Source organism: Hoplias malabaricus, chromosome 1 (assembly GCF_029633855.1).
Source record: "Hoplias malabaricus isolate fHopMal1 chromosome 1, fHopMal1.hap1, whole genome shotgun sequence".
NCBI lineage: Eukaryota > Metazoa > Chordata > Actinopteri > Characiformes > Erythrinidae > Hoplias > Hoplias malabaricus.
The window spans coordinates 50695266-50719898 of NC_089800.1; the positions used below are offsets into that span (position 1 = coordinate 50695266).

Genomic DNA, 24633 nt, shown 5'->3' on the forward strand with positions numbered 1-24633 from the left:
ATTTAACTGAATTTGCTACAGAAGTTCACTGCCTTTCCCTTCACTCCCATTTGCTCTTGGCCCATTGTTTTGACACACCCTCTCACCCTGTTTCCGCGTCTTCGTCAGACCGGGGACACATGCTTCTTGTGTTAGATGGCCGTGTCCCAGAAGACGGTGGTCTGGGCGGAGTATGCTGGAGGGCCGTATTTCTTGCCCCCGTTGGTCTTCTTCCAGCTGGGCAGAATGGGCATGCTGTCCTGCTTACAGAGAGCCTTGTCTGGAGGTTTCTGCCGCGCTTTGATCTCTTTGCACAGATGGCGTTTCTTCTCGATCATCTCCATCATAGTGTGGTCCCCACATGCCCATGGAAACGGGGGCATCTGGGGGAGCAGGAGGCAGGGTGGGGTTTGGGGGATGGGGGGTAAGAAAAGACTTTACTCTTATCCTGCTACCATCAGGGTGTACTAGTCGTTTCCAGTCCCAGTGCCTGAGATCCCGGTGAATTCATATATGGGTTTTTTATTTCCACGTTCAGTGATCTTAAGTAAGGGATATATATCTGATCAGTCCATGGCACGGCCATAACTGTGTTCTGTTGTAGCTACTGTTGGGAAAATGGACACAAAATCCCTCACAAAAATTACACTATAACTCAACGTTGGTCGTTCTAACTAAATTTAAAGTATTCATTTTCAAAGTGTATTGTTTTGTATGTAAACAGGCTTTAAACACGTTAATCTAATGTAAACGCTGCTCAACTTACCAGATTCTTTAAAAGGAAATAAAAAAACAGTTCAAATGCATCAAATACAAAAATATACATTAAAATGAATTATACACTATTACGAAAACACAGTTCGTAATAAGTTTTTTTCAGTTTTATGTAAAACTTGTCTGATGTAGCAACAGTTAACGGCTAATAGTTAAAAAACGCATTCATGAAAGAAGCTTTGAAAGCTGACTTTGGGTCTTCAGGACAAGGACTGGAAAGTATTTTAATGTTGTTTATTTTTTCTGAAAGCCAACTTACATTCTAATACTTACCATAACTATGCTGAACATATGCTAGAAATGTATTTGTGCATAATTAGGACTATTTCAAATAGAAATCAGGCTGTACAGGCAGAACAGCTGGAATTCTTTAGGATCTGTTATAGGACACATTATAACTTGATAAAATGTTCTAGGTGAAGCTACAGTTTCCTTTTATGTCAGATTTTTTTAAGTCATAGGAATGCAATGTAGATCCAACAGCAATTGCGGACACACACACACACACACAATGCTTTGTGATGTGCCCATGCACACTCAAAAATAAACATAATATATTGTCGCCGTCCAATGAAAGTCATGTATCTCCAATGTAGTAACTTCCTTAACCTTTTTAAGTTTCAACTGAAGTCAGTGTCACTTTGGAGTGTTTCTATTGGTCCCTTGATCATGAAATTCTCACACAGTGTGAAGGCTTCTGTGTTGAAATGATGTAGTAAACTAAACATCCACAAACATGGAGATACATGTCTTTCATTGGAGAATGACAATATATACACACTCAAAATAACACTAATGCGAGCAAACACACACCCACACACACTTGTGCTTTTGAGGTAGTAAGCAGCAGACAGACACAAAGGACAGCAGACGCAGGACAGAGGAGTATGGAATTTTGAGACAGTTTTATTTTTTATTTAAGTCTGTGTTAGTTATTTAAACTTAGGATCTGTTAGTTCTTTCTGTTTATTTTGAGTGGGTTAGTGACATATTCCATTCTTGTACAGTCACACTTAAATGAACGAGTGAGAGCCTAGTGCAGTAAAGGGCCTGTATCATTAAAAAGAATCACAATATCCTCACGGTTTGAAACAAATAGAAGTTAGAAATTGTTGTAAAATAATAAAATACAAGAAAAATATAAGATATGGGCTTTTTAAATTTAATAGAAGTCAGTGATTAACAGTAATTCTTCGTAGATATTTACAATATTTGCATTTTGAACCTGATGAGCAATATGTGTGTTTAAAGGTATGATGATCTTTGAAAAAGCTTGACACTAAAATTCATAGAATGTGTGTGTGTGTGAGTATTTGTAAAACTGACTTAAAATCTATGTTTAATAAATGTATATGTTTATTACAATAATTTTATGGTCTTATATGCAGTAAAAGTGTATTTTAATAATATTTAATCATGGCATTTCCAGCTGTTTCTAATAATGAACATAATTGATTATGATCATTTATGAAGTAAAGGTTAGAATAATTAAAAAGATAAATCTGAATTAAATTGAAAAAGGACTCTGGCAGTGATTTAACCAGTGAGCTGCTTTAACTGGCAGATTCAGCTGTTTTATATCATCACTGTCCAGAAAAACATTTTGGAGATACAAGATTTTCATTGGACAGCAACAGTATGTTTTTTGATAACTTTCAATGATAAATAAAGGAATAGACAAGCTCCATAAATGTCTTGGGGCAAAAAAGTCTTGGTCCATTAAATTTAATATTTAACAATATTTTTTCTTTCTTGTGTAAAGTTAGCACAATCTTTATTTTAAACTCCACAGTGGTAACTACTCTACTAATATCAGCTCTGTGGTGGTCATAGTGATAGAGTAAAGGGGGCTGATAAACTGGGCATCAGTCATTAAATTTGAAACTTACAAAGTGTAAATATGACATCAATATACCAAATAATTTGGAAACTTAATGTTTTATCTATAATAAAATAACTCTATGTAAGCCTAGCAACTGTTCCTGAGCTTTATGGAAAATTATTTATGTATGCGTATACATAAATATGTATTTATGTGGATTTAGGGGCATTGATGGATGTGTGGTGTGTGTACAGTTGGTGATAGAGAGTGTAGAGTCCACATGGTGGACTGGTGTGCATTAACGGTGCCTTAGATACCAGGGAGGTCAATGTGAATCTAGATACAAGAGGATGATAGGTCTGTAAAGTGAGCTTGGATAGGGTGGGGGTGGGTCTGAGATGCTAAACCTCACTGTTAAGTATTCTGGAGATATCGTGGTCATATACCAGTGAAAACACTGATGGAGGAAAGTGTACAGGGCGACCCCTCATAACGCTTTTCCACCAAAAGAACTCTGGTTCTTGAACTAGTTTCATTCCTAATTTTTCAAAACTTGGTGTATTTCAGTAAACCAGCTTCTTGCATTTCCTTCTGTTTTGATGGAAACCAAGGATATTTCATCAGCAGGGGACTCTGTGGGGGCTGGGTTCCAGCATCACTGTGTCTGAATTCCGCATCAGAGCGAGAGATAAATGGATAGAATCAGGACAGAGCCATGGTTTAGCCACTTTTTACGGTGCAGTCATATTACAGTGAAATATAGTAACTTGTGTAAATATTGCTGAGTTCCCAGCCATATGAAAAATGGAAAAAAGTAGCCAACACACCTCATGTTGCGTTAAACACAGCCTGAGAAACGCACACAAACAGAGCATGTTCCTGTTTTGTTTCCATTTATTTATTTCTATAACACTATGTAAATGACACGTCCAGCTCCACTGCGCAATGACTCTTTATTTGAGGCTCTGTGCTCTTTCTGAAGCTTTGGTTTCTCGACTCGCTCGCGGACGCTGTCACTGTTACTACTGAAGAACCCACTATTCTTTAGTTCTAGATGAGAACAAACTTTTCTGGTTCACTAACCAGTGTATCAGTGGAAAAGCACATAATGGTACCTTGTTGGTGGAAAAGCGCTATGAGAGGAGCAGGTGATGTTGTGGTTGCAAGTTGGAAGAAAGTGGACTGGGACTCATGTGAAGAGCTAATGAACTGGCATAAGATATATACACTGCATTGCTAAAAGTATTCGCTCATCTGCTTTCGCATGCATATGAACTTGAGTGACATCCCATTCTTAATCCATGGGGATAATACGATGTTGGCCCACCCTTTGCAGCTATAACAACTTCAACTTTTCTGGGAAGGCTTTCCACAGGGTTTAGGACTGTGTTTCTGGAAATTCTTTTGACTATTCTTCAAGCACATTAGTGAGGTCAAGCCTGGCTTCAGTCTCCACTCCAAGTCATCCTAAAGATGTTCTTTAGGGTTGAGATCAATTTCTGCCACACCAAACTTACACATCCATGTCTTTATGGACCTTGCTTTATGCCCAGGAGTGCAGTCATGATGGAGCAGGAAGGGGCTGTCCCAAACTATCCTTTCACTGGAGCCAAAGGCCAAGTTCAACTCCTGAAATACAACCTCCACTAAACTTCACACTTGACACAAAGCTGTCAATCAAGTACCGTTCTCCTGGCAACTGCCAAACCCAGTGACAAGATGGAGAAGCATGATTCATCACTCCAGAGAACAGTTCCAGTGGCGGTGTGCTTTGCAGCACTGCATCTAATTCTTTGCATTGCACTTGGTCATGTAAGGCTTGGATTCAGCTGCTCTGCCTTGGAAACTCATTCCATGAAGCTCTCTACGCACTGTTCTTGAGCTAATCTGAAGGCCACATGACGTTTGGAGGTCTGTAGTAATTGACTGCAGAAAGTTGACGACCTCTGAGCACTATGCGCCTCAGCATCCGCTGACCCCTCTCTGTGATTTTACATGGCTTACCAATTTGTGGCTGAGTTGCTGTAGTTCCCAATCGCTTCCACTTTGTTACAGTTGACTGTGGAATATTTAGTCGCGAGCCAATTTCGTGACTAAACTTGTTGGACAGGTGACATCCTGTCATGGTACAATGCTGGAATTCACTGAGCTCCTGAGAGTGACTCTCAGGTTTTATAAACCTGTGGCAATGGAAGTGACTGGAACACCTGAATTTAGTGATTTTGATGGGTGAGTGAATACTTTTGGCAATATATTGTATCTCTCATCCTGTGTATAATTACAGTTATGTATTTGTGTGACTGATAATTTTATATATACATATTTCTTCAGACAAGAGACAGAAGAAGAAAAGAACAATAAAAAAAGCAAGAGCGTCCAGACCAGAACTGTCTACTTCTCAACTTTTAGAGTGGCCAGAAAAGTCAGACTGAACAGAAAACATGTCTCAACACAAGAGTTTTTTGTACCTTGTTGAGAAATCTCTGAAGAAGGCAGCCCTGATCTGGACCAAAAGGAAACACACAACAATGAATCCTGTCGTATCTGCGGTGAGCCTTCACCCACAACAAACACACACACACACACACACACACACACCAGCAGAGCCACAAAACAGTGGCTACCAGGATGTGGCGGACACACAGCCAAGAGTCCATCAGGTCAAACAGGACGCAGACACACAGCAGAATGACTGACAGACACGGAGACAGGACAGAGGTCCACAAGCATGCGCTCTGTTGCTCATTCTGAGGAGAAAGGGGGTGGTACCTGACATGGACTCCCACTCTGATTGGCAGAGGGGTCAGGGGCGTGTCTCTGGGGGGTTCCTACAGGTGAGGGGACACCTGACGTCGAGGCAGAGCGACCCAGCTTACAGGCAGCTTTTGGTTCTGAGAGAGAGAAAGAATTTCATTATTTTGTGTAAAATTGTCATTAATTTTGAGCTAAAAATTTCATGTCTCCTAATTACCCTAATTACTTTAATTACTCTTTCTCTTCCCTGCAGGTTTGCTTCAGGTGAGTTCCCCCCTGGTTCCTTCCAGACCCCAGGAAAGGGAAAGTGTGTCCACCCCTTTAGGACCAGAGGTAAGTACTCGTATTTCTCTATGTTCATATTTAAACATGTTCAGTGTTAGGGGGTATTTTGTGTCCAACATCTTGGTGATAAGTTGATACACCTTGACTTTATCACATGCTATAACTGATTTTGTTTTTCCTAAAAAAAAACAAGCGTTGCAAGCGTCTTTATTCTCTGCCTTCCTTTCCTGTCTATATTATAATCACCATCCATTTGGCAACAGCAGTTGATTTTTAATGTGCTCTATATATGAACATTACTTACTCACTTACTAAACCATGACACCTCTGTATTCCTCACCTGAGGCGCCGCCCCCCAGCATGGTGGTGGGACTGACAGAGGAGCGTCCCAGACGGGTGGGCGTGCCAGATTGTCCTGAGGGTGGTTCCCACTCCTGCGCTTTCGGAGAGGAGCTGCGAAGAGCTCGATCCTTACTGTCAGTGCTGTGGCTTCGGGCTTTTCCCTCAACTACACACACACACACACACAAGAGAATTACATACAAGTTTTTGCTATTTCAGATGCTACAAATAGAGCTATCAGCAGATATTTGCATTAAAACCAAAAGACAAAGACAAAAGATACAATATCATATCTATATTTAATTAAGTACTCATAAAAAGCAGAACATTTAGGTGACACCAGGCTACTGTAGTTAAATGCCTGCATGTGTTACCTTCATTGATCCACATGACTATACACCAATTATACAGATTTAAATAATATTATACAATTATAAGCACATTCTGGACACTTACAGACAGCTGGTGTTTGTTGTTTGAGAGAGAGAGAGAGAGAGAGAGAGAGAGAGAGAGAGCGAGAGAGAGCGAGAGAGAGCGAGAGAGAGTGTGAGTGAGTCAGTTGAGAAGGATAAGATGTCTGCCAATAAAAATGCCAGACAGCCTCAAGGCAAAGCAGTTGCACACAATTAGATTCTCTCGCTCTCTCTCTCTGCTTATCTTCAGAAGTCACTATTACTATTACTTATCCTTCATCTCCTTTCCACTGCTGTTTCTGGAATCTAAATACAGCATCATATTTATGTCATTCGCAAACACAAAGGAATTCAGAATGATGCTGACACAACCACAGTAGAGAGAGAGAGAGAGAGAGAATATAAAAGAGTGAATATTTGTTATTTCATCAAAATGCTGGTTTTGACAGTGGTCTTTTTCGACCTAATTATGTGCACTATTCATCACAAGTTGTCCTACCTCCTACAGTCCTGATCACACACCTCTCAAAGGCATCGTCTGATGTTTTAAACACAAATCTATATTTTTAGTCTTTAATATTCGACTGAGCTTTCTTTCTGTCCACTCTCAGAAAAACTGAGACCTCACTGTACCTCAGTGGAACATATTCTGTACTTTTCATTAGGAACATAACTGTACCATATTCAGAACGCCTTTAAAGGTACATTTACACTGTTTGTACCTCTAGTGTAGGTAATGTACATTTACTGCACCTCTGGAGAGTGTACAGGAGAAAAGAGCACAGATTTAGCAGCAATACATAGCAACAACTGTGATTACAACAATAATAATAAGTTTAATGTACATAGCACTTTTCTCAATAAAAGGGCAAAGGGAAACAAACCCAAAAGAACTTCAGTTGTTCACTGGGATCCTGTTGAAAAAAGAGTTTTCTGTTTTCAGGTGAGATTTAAAGGAGGACAGAAAAAGAGCAGAGAGATAGAGGTGATGTTTTCCATAGGCTTGGGGCTGATACTGAAATATCTGCCCCTGCAGAAATCATTCTGAATTTGGGGAAGAAAAGAAGCCCAGCATCAGGGGTCCTAATTGTACGGGGAAAGGGCAGTAAGGGTGCAGGAGTTCTATTAACAAATAAGGAGGTGCCAGACCATGCAGCGATTTGTCTGTGAGCAGGAGGAGTTTAAACAGAGAGAGATACCCAGTGGAACTGAGGGAGAACTGGGGTGATGTGTGTGATTTTCTACAGTGTAAGATAATTCTGGTCACACTAAAGTGAGCGGGTGGTTTTATTAAGTAAGCCACAGAGGACAGAGGTGCAGTAATGAGAAGACACATGACGAAAGCATGAATGAGAATTTCAGCATCATGTGTGGTGAGCATGGGCCTAGTAATATTTCAGAGACAGAAGAAGGGATTTTTGCACAATGGCACATGTATTATATGCACAACCACACGGTGTCAGTGTAGAGCAGGTAAACATGTTTTATTCTGAACCAGATGGATTACAATCATGATCTGTGCAGCTTCAACTCACTTTACAGAAAATTAAATAAATGTAATAAATGTAGCTGCAGGAGGATACAGTTATACAGTTATGCTGACCTTTAGTTGAATTTACTAAACATTACTGAGCCTGAATATACTGTTGTATCAAAGCTAATGCTTTCTTAGTCAAAGTCATGACCTGGCCTCCATATTAGAGTCCCAATTCTCAATTAATCAACTAAATAAGCAGGTAGGATCTATGCTGCTACTGGATTATACAGCCATCGGGTTCACTCTCAGTGCTGAGATTGTCCTCTTCTGCCCTCTCTCTCTGCACTGGGGACCTATTACTAATCACATTCATCATGTCCTTCATTCACTCTGAAAGCATTAAGGAAATTGCTTTACTAACAGATGAAAGCTTTTCAATTATTTCAGTTGGCAAGAAATTCTGTATGACTGTGCTTACCTCATTAGCGAAAGCAGTGCTTTTAAATGGTGGAATACAGCATTGAATTTAGCATGATCCAAACAATCCCACTCTTACATTTATACTGACTGCTTACTGTTAAACAGTACACACATGTACCAAACCTGCTGATGTTGTGTATAGGTACAGTGTGGTCTGTATTTATAGAATGGTAAAATGTGGCCAGAAACATGAGCTAACAAGTAAAATGTACTGTTCATTTTTATTTTAATTTGAATTTTACATTCGTAATACCAAAGGCAGCGCTATCCATTCAGAAGTATGCAGGGCTGGACAAATATTCAACATCAATAATACTTCGCAATATAAACTGCTTCAATTACAGTTATATGATTTTAAACACATTTTCAATTTTTCATAAAACATTATTTACGCCATCTGTCGCTGACTGACGTTTATTACAGGGTGCTGCCGTCGGTTCACTGCACGCAATTTTAACGTTATATGAATATGAATATTGACAAAGCCAAGAAGTTTATGTTTGGTAATGATGCCATGGACTTGTTTGATTTTGGTAGTTCTTCTGTGGCTTTTATATATTGTTCATATCGCCACTGGAATTACATCAGAATGTATTGTAAAATTTAAAAACAATACCCACAAATTCAATTTTATCAGTACTGGGCATTGTATGGTGTGTATTGCAATGAATGTCGATAGTAATATCTATCTTTGATAATTAAAATTATTAAATTTATCAGAAAAGCTTGCATAAAACTTAAATCTCTCTCTCTCTCTCTCTCTCTCTCTCTCTCTCTCTCTCTCTCTCTCTCTCACACACACACACACACACACACACATCCCTAGACATGTCTGCTGAGGTTCCATTAGTCTGGTCTGTCCTGCTCCATTACTCTCCATTTAATTAGCCTCCTCTGCCATTAGCGGCAGGTGCTAACACCAACACTGTGGTGAATTTATCATGTTTAATGAACACAGACAGAGCTCAACATGGAGCTTTTAAAACTCTACTCTGTATGCATAGGGTTTTGTGTGTGTAAATAAAAAAAACAAACAAAAAAAAAAACAATGAGCAATAGTTATTGGTTGGAAAAAAAGCAAACCTGCCGTTTTAGAGAAATGCTAAACATGGACAGCAGACACCAGGATCAAAATCAAATAAAAAGCAATATATAAATATTTGCAGTAATTTAGATGAATAAATCAAGGGCAGCCTCCTTTAGGCCCACTACTCTGGACTCAATAATAAAGATGAAACAAACGTAGCTGATCAGTTAACCTCATCAAAAACAGGCTTGTTGAAGTTCAACTGCATACAGCTTTGATGCCAGGTACATTTCAATTTACAAGTGAAAATAATCAGTAACCCCACACAATTAAGAGAGGGGATGAATTTAGACAATTTACACTTGTTTATTAAAGGGATCATATTATAACATTTCTCCGCAGTGGAGCACAGTTCTGGTCTAATGAAATGTTTCTGTCCTGCTTTGGTCAAAACCCCACAAACCTCCCAGCAGTGTTCTCCCCTGTCTAAACAGCCCTGTTCAGAACGGTTGTATTCAGAGCGAGGAGCAGAAGCTCTGGTTTTTAGCTATTTTTGCTCTTTTCTGTTTCTTCTCCATTTTAGTTTTTTACTCAGTGCTCTTATTTCTCCATGTCAGTTTTTTCCTCTCTTTAAATTATTTGGGCAAATGTGTGAGAGCACAGAAGAACAGGTTAATGTATTGCATACACAGGATGCCATGTTAATAAGGAAATACTCATTATTTGTGAGAATGAATGCTATTAGCATAACAAAATTAGGCTATGCAAAATATGATGCCAAATATTTATAAACTCAAACCACCAGGAATTATAAAACATTAACTATTTATGTGAATAAATGTAACCATTTATCTGAACAAAATTTATCACAGTAATCTAGATTTAATGCATATATTTGCATTCATTATAAACCTATAGAACATATTATATCCTCCACACTGACTCCTCATCCCAGCAGCATGTTCTGTCTTGACCTGGATGCAGAGTGTGCTCTGTTGGAGTTTGATCTACCTAGGGCAGAGCAGGACACACTAATACAAATCTTAGGAGGGATTTACAGACTGACCTAACAGCTAACAGCCCAAACCCCTCCTGTTCCGTACAGACGCAGCTTTTCAGGCAAAAATCTGAAATCCAGAAAATGTATCGGGAGAGAATGTCACACTGGGAGATGTTGGAATAAAACCTCACTTCTCTGTTTGTTAGACTTCATTTTTTGACACTAAAATAACAAGTCTTTTTATATTGTGTAAAGGTTTCACTGTGAAATGATCAATAGAAATTGTAGAAATTACAATAAAATATTTTTAGTTTTTATGCTGCCCAAAACCCAGAATTCATTCATTCAGTCATTATCTGTAACCGCTTATCCAGTTCAGGGTCGCGGTGGGTCCAGAGCCTACCTGGAATCATTGGGCGCAAGGCAGAACACACCCTGGAGGGGGCGCCAGTCCTTCACAGGGCAACACACACACACACACACACACACACACACACACTCACACACACACACTCACACATAAGGACACCCACGCAGACACAGAGTGAAGAAACCCACGCAGACACAGGGAGAACACACCACACTCCTCACAGACAGTCACCCGGAGAGGGCTTGAACTCACAACCTCCAGGTCCCTGGAGCTGTGTGACTGCGACACCTACCTGCTGCACCACCATGCTGCCCAAACCCAGAATTAATTTCTTAAAAATGAATGATGTCCACTGTTTTTGGGAGAACTTTTACTAAATCACAAAATGAAATATAGTTGATGTTGACCAATTTGTGTCTCAAAACTGCTTTCAATAATATTCAGAATTAAAGCATTTGGACTAAGGAGACAATTTGGTTTGCAGCAAAACGTGTAGCCTGCAAGAGGCAATAGTTATGAACTATTTTATTAGAAACGCAAGTACATTAAATAAATGCAAATATAAAACTGCACTATGGGGTTCCCATGAATCCAACTGACAACCACTGAAGTGGGAGTGGTGTAATATTGATCTGTTGACATTGATTTCATGAGCTGGGTGGTCTAGGCTTAGCTACTGAACAAAATGTGGTGCTCAAATTAGACTGTGGTGAACCCATAATACATTTCTTCCACATAAGGATATTACTTTAAAGGGCTTTTATATTTTTCACCCAAAAAAAACCCCATAAAAAACTGCTTACTAATTGTGGGGGTGACAGTCCTGAAAAGTTGAATGTGCCATAATTTCAGCAGTATTATGTTTCGTTCATTTATGATTTTAAAAAATGTTATAACCCAACTGCAAAATCTAAATCTGATCAATCCCTAGGTTATTTCTTAAATTCATTGCTCAATAATTGCATTATTATATTATAATTTTATCAGTGGCATAAAATGACAAAATATTCACTGTTCTGGTTCTAATGGACAACACCAGCCCTGCTCTGGTTGTTATGGCATGGAAGGATTCTGTCCATCGCAATTTAGCTGCCCTGTCACACACAAAGCTAACAGCCTCTGACACACAAACAAGCCCATATAAGAACATAGAAACACACACACACACACACACACACACACACACACACACACACACACACACACAAAACACATCCCACATGGAGTACTTGTTAATCTTGCATCCTCCATGCTCTGTCAGTCACAAGTCCCAAACCACAAAACCGTAGAAGACATACCGACAGCACCTATGTGTGTGTGTGTGTGTCTGCTAAGGGACAGTAGTGTAAAACTGTTTGTGTCTGATTTATGTGTTTTTGTGTGTATGTAAGTGTTTTTCCAATGTCACTCTTAGAGTGACCAGTGAGAAACAATGATTGACAGATTCATGAGTGTGTGTGTGTGTGTGTGTGTGTGTGTGCATGCATAAATAAAAATGTCTAGACCTGCACACTCTGCAAAGTGTCATTTGGAATCTTTAGAGAATAACAATGGCATATATTGTGTGTGTGTGTGTGTGTGTGTGAAAGAGAGAGAGAGAGAGAGAGAGAGACCTGGTAATATATAATAATTTTGTCATGACTGTTCTATAATAAATCTCAGTGTAATAGATATAGGATATTATTGATAAACTGAATATTAGATACGCGGCTTTAATTCACTAAATGTCGAAAACAAGGATCAAAATCTCTGGCAGTTCAGTTTCAGCAATTCTTATAAATATATTAAACGTTGGTATTTCTTACAACAGATTGTCATTTTGAACAATTGTCATTTTATTCAACAATAAATAACCTAAACATGAAGTAGTGTAAAAACGACGAGCGAAGAATTTATTGGTCGCTGAATTCATTATGAGCTCCATCAGGAAAAAGCGCTGCAAAAGTATGTTTTGGTTTAGATTTAAAGATTTCAATGTTAGCGATTGTGAATGTAGTGAATTTATAGTTCATTATTTTAAAAAATATTTTACCATAAAAATACAAAAGAGCAAGGGAATGTTTGAATTTTCAATTCAATTCAAATAATACACAAACATAATTTTTTAATATTTGCATACACCTAACATGTGGTTGTAATTTAATGATACAACAACAACAATAATAATAATAATAATAATAATAATAATAATAATAATAATAATGTTATTTTCAGTTTGTACATGAATTGTAATAAATGAAGACAGCATCGCAAATTTGCACCACAGGTTATGATGCCTGTAGCTGTTTAGATTTGACTGCTGCCTTTTGTCTGATGTGAAATTGAGAGCTCAGACCTGACCCCAGACTGTGTCTGTGGAGTCCAGTCTGTGGACTTTGGAAAAACTGCACTGAATATGCACATATTGTGGCTGTGTCTTTTCAGGCTCGGAAATCATGAATCTCTCTATGCAGAAACTGAAGGCCAGATGAAATTATAAAAAGTCTGTAGCAACTGACTCTGCAGAAAACTGGTGACCTCTTATTATGGTATTGGGTGTGAAATATAAAACAGTTTGGATCACTACTGCATACTTGAAGCATAACCTATCTAGATTAAGCACATACACATATACCATGCCACCACCTCAGCATCACACGCAGGCCTCACGCCCCCCTGATGTAGCACTGTGTTTGTGTTCACAGTAAAACAGAAGCTAAAGCAGCTCAGAGTGAGAAACACTGTTGCTGTTTTTCCAGCAGAGCAAATAGGAGCGAGATAACTGACAAATTCTCTACAGTGCCACCCTGTGATGGAGTAGTGCTGCTGGGTTGGTGAGTTCTTCTCAATTTCCCAGAAGAATTCACATTTAGGCATAATTTGGTAGCTTTCAGTAGGTCCAAATGGATAATTATGGGATTCCTCATGAAACACAAAGGTCAGGAACAGGCCAAAAAAGCTAACAAAGAAATAAATAGCATTTAGGCCACAGTTGGGGATGACTTCTGGGAAAAATATATATATATTTGTGAGCGCTTGTGAATCTCTGGGAATCTAAGCTATTGTAACTTTTAGCTCCTGAGGATCCACATTAACATCTCTCAATATATAAATATCACTCCCCTATCTCCACTACAACAGATAGAAGCCTTGAGTGAAAGCTAACTTTAATGAAATAATAAAAAGCTGGTAACTCACTCTCACAGAGCTCTTTGCTCTTCCGCCCTCCGGAGCCTTTTCTCAGCATGTTCTTCCCAGAGGAAAACAAGCTGCTGAGCTCATCCAGCGGACTGGTGGGTGTGCGGCATCCACGGCCTCCCGACCCCGAACTGGACCCCCCTGACCCTCCAGACGCAGTGGAAACGTTCTGCATGGATCCGCCGTGGATACTGGAGGAGTTTGAGAGGCGTCCGCTTTCGCGGGATCCATGAGGGACTCCAGAGGCACTGCGGGGAATGGTGCCAGTCAGCAGAGCGTCGTAGGGGGGTGGACGTTTGAGGGTGAGAGGGGTCAGAGCACGTCCCATGCTGACTGGGGAGGGGCAGGCCGAGTGGCTCCGGGGGTAACCGTGAGCCGCAGAGGAGCCTCCGCTCTTATACAGCGCTGATGGAAGCGGAGGGGCAGAAGAACGGCCGGATGCTGTGATGGTTTGGGAGGACGAGGGGTCTTTGCTGTCTGATGACTTCTTGTGGTGGTGATGGTGGTGGTGGTGGTGGTGGTGGTGTTGGGAAGAAGGTTGCTGCGCCGGCAAAGGTTGTCCAGGTTCGGCGGTTGTCGGAGAGGATCCAGGTTTGCTGTAGCCCACGTTTTCCAGCATGGGAAGTTTGATGACCTCCAGTGGAGTGAGGGGGGATTCGTCCGAGTTTGGAGAGCACTGAGCTGGCGCTGGAGGGAACACCAACAGCGGAGGCCTGTGGGTCAACAAGTTGGGAAAGGGGGCAGGGATGTCACAAAGAGAGCCTCGAGGAGTCGTCGATCGTGTTAGTTCCACATCCGGAACAGCTGCTGAGGGCTCCCAGCGGGACTGGGCATTGTCAGCAGACAGCGGCACTTCTTCGTAAGTGGGATACTTCATCTCCTCGTACACACTCTCCCCCTGATCGTCCTCGTCATCCGCGGCACTCCCGGTGATGTGGCTGAAGTCACGCAGAATGTTTCCCACCATCTCGATGTACACAGGCTCCACCTCCTCATCCGTGTCCAGGGCGGGGCTTTGATTCTGGGACGCCGACTTTTTCTTCTGCCGTCGAGGCAAAGAGGCGGACTTGAACTTGGTGCCGTGGTTGCAGATGTAGGACTCGTCGAAAGAGGTGCTGAGCTGAGTGTTGGGGTTCCTCTTGGGTTTGGGTGGAGGCATGCGGCGATACTCTTCACTGCAGGGACGACTCTTGGAGGCTGAGGAAGGCAGACATGTGTTAGGGGTGGGCGATAAGGTCCTAAAATAATATGATATTTCAGGGTATTTTGGCGATATTCTTGGTGATATGTAAAAACACTGAAAAATACCTTTATTAATTTCCAGAACACACTGTTGCAACAAGATAAATGATATATTAATATTAATTAGATTCAATTAATAATATATTGAATGTCTTATTTAAATTATTATATAACTTTTTATTTTCATACAAATCTAACAGATCAGAAAGAACAACAAGTAAATGTGTAAGCATTTGCATTTTATAAAAAAATGTAACTGACATTGTATAAAATATATATAAAATATTGACAGTTTGTTTCCAAACGATCTCCACATGACAGAAGTCACTCGTCTTTTGGAGCGAATTCTTTGAACACAGAGCAAATTTCCAACGTACTGTCGCTGTGCCTAACAGAGTCATGTAATGAATGTACGCCGTATTACATGTAACTGCATGATGTCATTACGTAAACAAGTCAAAATATCACAATTATCATGATATTTTTTTCTTTCATTTAAAACAATTGTGATATTATTGGGCACTATATGATATGTGCATGTTTAATGTATGTGTACATCAGATTTGTAAACACATTTTCCCTCTGCACTCTTAAAAATAAAGGTACTACAAAAGGCTAATTGAGTGATGTCATAGAAGAAGGACTATTGGTTCCATACAGAACCATTTTTGCTGAGATGTTTAAATGGATAAAGACCCTTAAGATCGAGCGATGGATTTTTAAACCTTTAAAAAGGCTCTTCAAGTGACTCACATATCTTTTAAACAAACACAGTTCTTTATGGAATCAAATGATTCTTCTACAGCATCGCTCAAAGAACACATTGGAGCACCTTTATTTGTAAGTATCCCCAGTATGAAAGGGCCATTTACTGGCTTAACAATATATAGAGATATTTTGGACCCTTCTTCAAAATGTTCTTTGAAATCAAGAAAAAGAAGTCCACATTCTCAAAACATAGTCTTCAAAAATTTATTTAAATATAAAACCACAAGGTTGACAACTCACAAGGTTGAAAACATGACCTGATGAAGACAAAGTGTGAAACTTTGTCAACCTTGTGAGTTTGTCAAGTGTTTTTGTACTAAAATAAATCCTGAGGTATAGGCTAAGCTAGGCAGCGTGTATGAGATATGAGAAGTGAACACACTGTGAACATTTATGTTTTCTTTTGAGCTCTGAACTTTGCAGACATGGGTATCGATACAAACTGTTGTTTTCAGCTTTCTAAAATTTTATGTAGTTTTACATCTACATTGTTACCTTAAAATGTAAAATAGAGTCCCCACAATGTGATTGTTGTATACACACACACACAAACACTAAAAGGGAAATTCAGCTGAAAATCTAAATGGCTTTCTTTCCAAGAACGAGGTGACATCATCTCTGTGTCCTCTTCTGACTGGTCAGCCTTGCCTCTCTGGTCGCTCTGATTGGTCCCCTACTGCCCACACTGTCGTTATGAATGGGGCCAGTCGTTGCCGTGGGCAACATTCCGGCTCAGTTCTGTATCTGCGCTGACAGGTTCCGATGAAATCACAGCGTAACACAGATGACTGCTCGCAAACACAATCTCTCTCTCTCTCTCTCTCTCTCTCTCTCTCTCTCTCTCTCTCTCTCACACACACACACACACTTTCTCTCTCAGACACTGACACACACACACACTCTGATGCTCACCCCCCCCACACACACACACTCTCTCTCAGACAGACACACACAAACAAACTCTGATACACACAGACACTGACACACAATCTCTTGGACAGACACACATACACACACACACACACACACACACACACACACTCTCTCTCTCTCTGATACTGAAACACACCATCTCTCTGACAGACACACACCACGCCTTTCTCTCACTAAATCTCTCTCTCTCTCTTTCTCTCTCTCTCTCTCTCTCACACACACACACACACACACACACACACACAGACAGTGCTGAGTTTGCTGTTATTGGTGTTTTCTGTGTAAAAGTGTTCTGTAAGCGGTTTGTGGGTCCTGTGCTGGATTAGAGCTTCACCGGACTCCATTCAGAGAGAGAGACTATTTAAGGAACATCACTCCCTAACTCTCTCTCTCTCTCTCTCTCTCTCTCTCTCTCTCTCTCTCACACACACACACACACACACACACACACACACACACACACTCATTTGTACACCCACACATACACTTCATACTCACTGGTACACTTCATACTCACCATACCCTAAAAAGCTGTACTCGTGTGTATATATATATATATATATATATATGTTCTGACCATTTTATCTACTCTGTGGCCTAACTTCACCTCCTGTGTGAAGGCATGTTTATGGAAAACTACAGCTTTCAGCCACAGGAACTTTAGTGAGGTGAGACATTGAGATACTGAACTGATGTTGAATAATTAGTTTCAGGTTATAAACACTTGTCTGTCTCTAATTACAGTGAATGATGCTCCTTTACTCCAGAGATACAGTGCCACCTCTCCACAGCTCAGTGCTGGGGGCTTTATACCCATCTGGTTGTCACTGACTCAGTTCTGGGTCTTAATAAAATGTCTATGACCTGCTTTGGTCAAAACCATACGACCCCCACAGCAGTGTTCCCCCCCCCCGTGTAAACAGCCCTGTTGAGAACGCCCGCTTTCAGCACCTGTTCCTTTAAATGATAATGAGCCGCTCGCTGTTCACCCCGACCCCGAGCGCACAGCAGTGAGGAGCAAGGAACAGAAGCTCTGGTGTTCACTCTGTTCTCCTTCTTCTCCGTTTTTGCTCAGTGCTCTTATTTCTCTGAGCTTGTTGTATCCGTTTTGCTGCGTTTAAACAAGTCTTTGTCTAGCGCTATGATTGGACAGGCTCAGACGAGGGGGCGGGGCAATTCTAGCCTTCTGCCTGTGCTTTTTTAGAGGCAGTTTACATGAGAAGATTTAAACAGGGGCATTTTTTTTTGTTGCAGCACATGGAATGAACTTTGTACAGTGATTTTTTGTGAGTATCTTTATACTTAGATGTGTGTGTATGTGTGTGTGTGATAGAGACAGAATCAGTCTGATTGTGTCTGACTCACTCTGCCTTTGGGCTCTTGGCATTTTCACTTGTGCACAGAGGGCAGTGTATTACCCTTCTCAAGGAGGATTCAACAGCTGAGAATCGTTTTCTCTCTCTCTCTCTCTCTCTCTCTCTCTCTCTCTCTCTCTTCACTTAAGCTGCTTCCACCCACATCACTTCTCTCCTACCTAAGCTTTACTATTCCATTATTCCATTTACTCTTTCATTTCTTCATCCCTTTAACCAAACTAGACATCATCTTCTATGCTCATTGTCATTTCTTTCCCTTAGTTACATTTTCTCTCATTTTCCTTTATTTTCACTCTCTGTTCCTTCCATTTTTCTGCCTCATCCATCCATCTGTCACTAATTCCATCCATTCTACAGTACTCTCTTTATGTATCTTTTTCCTCTACCATTACCTGCTCTTCTTTGCTGTCTTACTTACAATAGACAGCAATAAGTTATCACTGTTGGGATAAATTACACTTCTTATATGCTTTTCTGAGTATATCACATTTATTGTGCTATACATAATCAAATCAATATATAAACAACAGACTAAAACCATGAAATCATGGCTGGTGCATTTTATCCATTTATGAAGCTATGAAACACCAGTGTTGCGATGCATTTAATGCATAGTGAAAAACTCAAATATTGCTATGGCTTCGTTTGCAGTTTGACTACAAGATCTTATACATTCTTTCTCACTGTATCCCCTTTTCTCATTCAGTCGTTTGCTCTAACTATCCATTCTTGTGTACATCCCTCTGTAATTCAGAATCTGTTCCTCTCAGCCATGTTGAGTGTATGCATGTTATGAACATAGAGCTGACAGCGTCTCTATGGTCTATATATAGTTCAGATGGAACATGTAGCCGTCAACTCTACCCATGCTTGACCTTGTCTCAATGAAGCCTGCAGTTGTGCTCCACAAAGATAGCAGGGTTGGATACGCCTTCAGTGTGAAGTTGATGTGCTAGTCCTACTAAAATTTGAAATGCTGACAAAGAAAATGGTCTTATGAGTTAACCCTGAGGCTAAATTTCTTGATATTGGTACACTATATTGCCAAAAGTATTCACTCATCTATCTAAATCATTGAATTGAAGTGTTACAATCACTTCCATGGCCACAGGTGTATAAAGCCTACCAAGCGTATCAAGTGATTTCATACAATTTAATGCTCCCAACTATGTGGGCACAGCTTCTTCCTGTTCCAACATCACTGTGCACCAGTGCACAAAGCAAGATCCATAAAGACGAATGAGCGAGTTTGGTGTGGAAGACCTTGACTGTCTGAGTGGATTAAAAACGAAAGGTTATGGGATACAGCCCGAGTCTCTACTGACTGACACAGTTGGACAAAAACAAAGCTCTGTTTACAAATGTGGTGTGGATAATGAGTCAACGATACTCACATATGTGTGTTAAATTTAACTTCAGTTCTAAATGAGAATTAAAATTGTTGAAGGAAACAAAACAATTTAAACATCAGTTTTGTTTGAGATGTGTGTTTATGAGTAATGAGGGAATCCCCAAAATGAGATGACAATTTAGGGGCTTTGTTTAAGCTCTGCTAAAATGCTAACTTTTGGCATAGAGCAGTGTATTGTAAACAGAGCAATACGTAGGGCTAGACAATATGACCAACATTTATATCACAATATATTTCTAAATTTCAATCTATTCAATATTATTCCCATATCCAATATCAATATGAACAATATAAAGGCCACAGAAAACCTGCCAAGTACAAACAAGGAACATGACACCACCATCAAACATAAACCTCTTTACTTTGTCAATTTTTTTATATTTTTAAACTAGATTTACTGAACTCAGAGCAGTGTCTGTAATGACTCTCAGTCAGTGACAGATGCTGTACATAATGTATTATGTTTTATATTGTGATATATATTAATATTGAATTACTGTCTAGCTCCAGGTGAAATAACCCACAGAGAAAAGAAAAATCAAAAAGGAGATCTCCTAAAAGCCTCTGTAGTTTCTCATAGACAACAACGAGTTCAGATAGATATACAAAGCATATTTTAGCATAAGTCTCCTGCTGCTGAAATATGTCTCTGAGATAAAGTCCTCAGCAACCTCACAGGTGTCTCCTCTGGAGTTTTAAATAAATAAGCTAAATAAGCCTAAATCTCCAGCATTATTAAAATGAAATGCTGCGTTGAATAAGAACAGAAACAGGTTCATTCTGGAGCAAAGAACTGTAAAAAGCAAAGCCACATTTCCTTGAAAATCTAAGCGGCTGGAATCAGATGCACTGTCAGAACAAATAACAAATGAATTCCTTCTAAGAATCAGTAACTGCCGTCACACAGACACCAGTGGAGCATAAACAGTGATGTCACAGCTGCCCACATCCTCCTAGAGAGGTGAAGTAAACAGAGAGGAGCGTGACCCTGTTTCTAGAGAAAGGGAGGGGAGACAGAGGGGGAGTTACCTGCTCGCTTTGGGAACAGTGGCCTATTTTTCTTTTTAAAACATGTGTCTCCAGTGTCACAGCCATCAGACTCACTCAGAGCAGAGGACAGAGGACAGAGGACAGGAGTGAGACCAATAGACAGTAGTGTGGAGAATGGTGAAGAGACATGCACGAGACATGCACAGAATCCTAAAAGGCAGGACATTTCCAGGGCACATATGGGTCATGTGTGTGAGTGTATATATAAGTGTGTGTGTGTGTGTGTGTGTGTGTGTGTGTGTGTAGATTTGGTTTTTATATCTTTTGAGGTTCTATACGCTCATATTTAGCATGTTTTATCATACAGTGGATAATAAACTTGCATTATATGTTTTTTCAATATACATTCATTCATTCGTTGTCTGTAACCCTTATCCAGTTCAGGGTCACAGTGGGTCTGGTGCCTAACCAGAATCACTGGGCACAAAGTGGGAACACACCCTGGAGCGGGCACCAGTCCTTCACAGGGCAACACACACACTCACACCTACAGACACTTTTGAGTCGCCAATCCACCTGTTTTTGGACAGTGGGAGGAAACCGGAGCAAACCCATGCAGACACTGGGAGAACACACCTCACAGAGAGTCACCTGGAGTGGGACTCAAACTCACAACCTACAGGACCCTGGAGCTGTGTGACTACAACACTGCCTGCTGCACCACTGTGCCTCCTTTTTTATAAACAAATTAATGTAAATGATCCATAAAAGGCAAATATTTATTTAATATACAGGACATTTTATGACATATTATTATCTATTGATTACATACTGTAATTCATGTATAAACTAACAATAGTATTTAATGACTGTTTTTACATACAACAACTACTTTTATCCTCAAAAAACCTTGTAACAGAACTTTTCATGTACAAGATTTTCTCATTTAGACCTTTTCTTTTCTACTATTTATAAAATGATTATATTATACTGTGTATAGTGGATATGGGTCATAAATTTACATATGGGACTCTATGTACTGACACTGTATAAAGCAAAATGGTCTGTCTCTCTCTCTGCGTATAGGTGTGTGTGTGTGTGTGTGTATGTAGGCTACTTTGTCCTGGTTCTGTCAGTAAGAATGGGTGGGGCACTGCAGCCTTTCTCTCGGTGTCTCCTCCTCTCAGAGATTAGTAAAAACATGTCGTCATGTCTACTTTAATCTGTGTGTCACTGAGTCCCACAACCAAGCTGATGTGGAACCTTGCCGTCAGTGTCATTTACATAACACAAGCACACAAAAAAACACACTCACACACACACACACACACACACACACACACACACACATGCCTGTCTGAAGATGATGTAATGACAAGCCTTAGCCAGCTTGAACAGACTTCCAGGTAAACTCCATGGCACAGTAACCAATATCGGCGGAGATGGGCTTTTGGTGCACACACACACACACAATAAATTCATTCATACACTCAGTACCCTGCAAATGGCATAAGTTGGTCACAAGGCCCTTGATGGAAATGGAGTGGTGTGTGCATGTGTGTGTGTGTGTGTGTGTAGATGCGAGAGAGTGAGAGAAAGAGTAAAAAAAGAGAAACTAATCCACAAGCTGATTTATTAGAGTGGAATTCATTCATGAAGTTAGTGACCTAGATTTACACATACTATTTTCCATGTGGTCATGTGACTGTGTGTGTGTGTGTGTGTGTGTGTGTGCGTGTGCATGCAAAAAATTAAGGAACAGAGAAATATAAATAATTTAGAAGTGTTTTGAAATATAAGTTCATATGCCTGTGTGTGTGTGTGTGCACTCTACAAAGGAAAGAGTTAAATAAAGTAAACAAACATGATCATATTAGGCTATATTTTATATATTAGCTTACTTTATAAGCACACTGTATAATTAGTGAACACCAGCTAGAAAACCCCATGCAAGTGAATTTGCATTGTTTGGAGTTACTGAGTTCAACTGAATTGGTTTATGAGATTCAAGACTAACATCCGAATCTGTCCACGGTAAAGTTTTCATGGAACACTAGGTAACATCTGGTGTTCTTGCTCCTGGGCGCCCCCTACATCTACAGAGTATAATTCACTTTAACTGCACTGTTCTGAAATCAAGGGGGACAGGGGTGTTTTTTTACCCTCCTCCAAACGTTACATAGTGCAGTTTCTGCAGTGCTGAGCCGGGCATAGCAATGACAGAGGCTCTATTCTCCCTATTACAGCTCAGTGGAGCACCACAATGATTTTGAAGCTGTAGTTTTAAGGTAAAAATACTACCTACTGCTGCTTTAAAATGGTGTCTTATGGTTGATGATTTTCTGTGAATTTCAATCAGTGCTTTAGTACAAAGTGAGAGAGAGAGTGTGACTGACCGTCGCTCTTGTCTGTCTCCTTGCCCCCCTTCCCCGTGCTTAGGGTGGCGTTGACGGTCTCGGAGGAGGTGCTGAGTTTGGTGTTGGGGTCTCGTTTGGGTTTGGGTGGGGGTTGTTTGCGCAGGGTGGGGCTGCCCGCCCCCTCCTCCTCACCCCCTCCCACCGAATGCAGGGACTGGGAGCGCACGGTGAAGCCGGGACCACTTGGGGGAGGCAGGCGGTCCGGTGCCGGCATGGTCATAAAACCCATGCGGAAGTGTTTACCTGCATATGCCCCACCATCATCCACACTGCTCACGTCATCACCCATCCTACACAGAGAGAGAGATAGAGAGAAATAGAGGGAGAGAGAAAACATGCCCCAGTGAGAGACAGAGATAAGAAATAGCTTCACCTGCATGTCTGCAAGCTGATTTACAGAGTACAGAAAGTCTTTGCTGAATTTGTTACGATCCTCAGATGTGTTTGTTGATGTCTGCTGGTGAGGATAAATGCAATAGGCCAGTATTTGTGTGTGTGTGTGTGTGTGTGTGTGGGAGAAAGAGATAAGAAACAAGACTTTCGAAAGAAACAGAGCACATGTGTGTAACCACAGTAGAGTTCCACATCATTCCTCTCATAACGGAAGGACACTCAGGTCAAAATAAAACATGTAGCAACCACTGAATCTGCTTTGGACAAGCACACTCACATCTACAGAGTGAGACCTTCCACTTTGAAGACTAGGAACACACCCTGGTGGTGCCAGTCCGTCGCAGGGCGACACACACTCACACATTCACTCACACACTCACATCTATGGACACTAAGGAGTAGCCAATCTTCCTTCCACCATCTAACCCATTTCTCTATCCCTTTAATAATTTACTTTGCTGTTCTTTACTGTCACTTAGTAATAAAATTCAGTCTGCTTCTAAAAGGCATGTTTTATTGACCTCAGAAATTTAGTTGCATTGGCTTACAAGCCACTGAAAGTGATGTCACTCACACTCTCCCTCTCTTTGTCTAGAGGAAAACTAATTTCGCTTTATGGCTGACAAGATTTACTGTAGTGAAGTAAGCATATCACTCACACACAGACACGCCCGGATCTACACCCACATGCTCTCTCTCTCTCTCTCTCTCACACACACACACACACACACTAGTCGAGCCAGAGGGTGTGTCACCCTCTCATCCACTAAAAGGTGAATGAGAGGTCATATGTCCTCCATCTCGCCCCGTCTCCAGCTGTTCTCTGTGTTCCCTTCTCTTTCAGGCCCCGTCCACACAGATCTGTTTATTCTTAAAAACTGAGATATTTATCCCTCTATTTCTGAGATGTTTCCCCCTCCAGACAAATATGAAAACAGTCCAATAGGGGGCAATAGTACCTCTTAAAAACATACATCAAAAAACCATGAAGCATGAGAGAAACAGATGTTTAATCCCAAATCACTTCATACTCCCTCTGTAGTGCACTACACAAGTCATGATATTACTGAATCTAGATCATAACCGTGTATTATATATTTCTAATGCAACATGATTTATATATATTCATGCATGGGAATCTAAATCCAAGTGTGGTCTACATAAAAACTTAAAGCGTATCTGTGTGGACAGGACCTCAGTTCC

General features: G+C 40.5%; 1 protein-coding gene across 1 annotated transcript; it reads right to left on the minus strand.

Annotated features, from left to right (window-relative positions):
• On the minus strand, positions 1 to 23326 carry nyap2a (neuronal tyrosine-phosphorylated phosphoinositide-3-kinase adaptor 2a). The gene is made up of 5 exons (XM_066646872.1): positions 23017 to 23326; positions 13901 to 15097; positions 5955 to 6122; positions 5345 to 5466; positions 1 to 362 (listed from the first exon to the last, which is right to left on the minus strand). Exons 1-5 carry the CDS (start codon positions 23324 to 23326, stop codon positions 132 to 134), a joined length of 2028 nt encoding a protein of 675 aa, XP_066502969.1. The 3' UTR covers positions 1 to 131.
• Positions 23327 to 24633: the final 1307 nt, after the last annotated feature.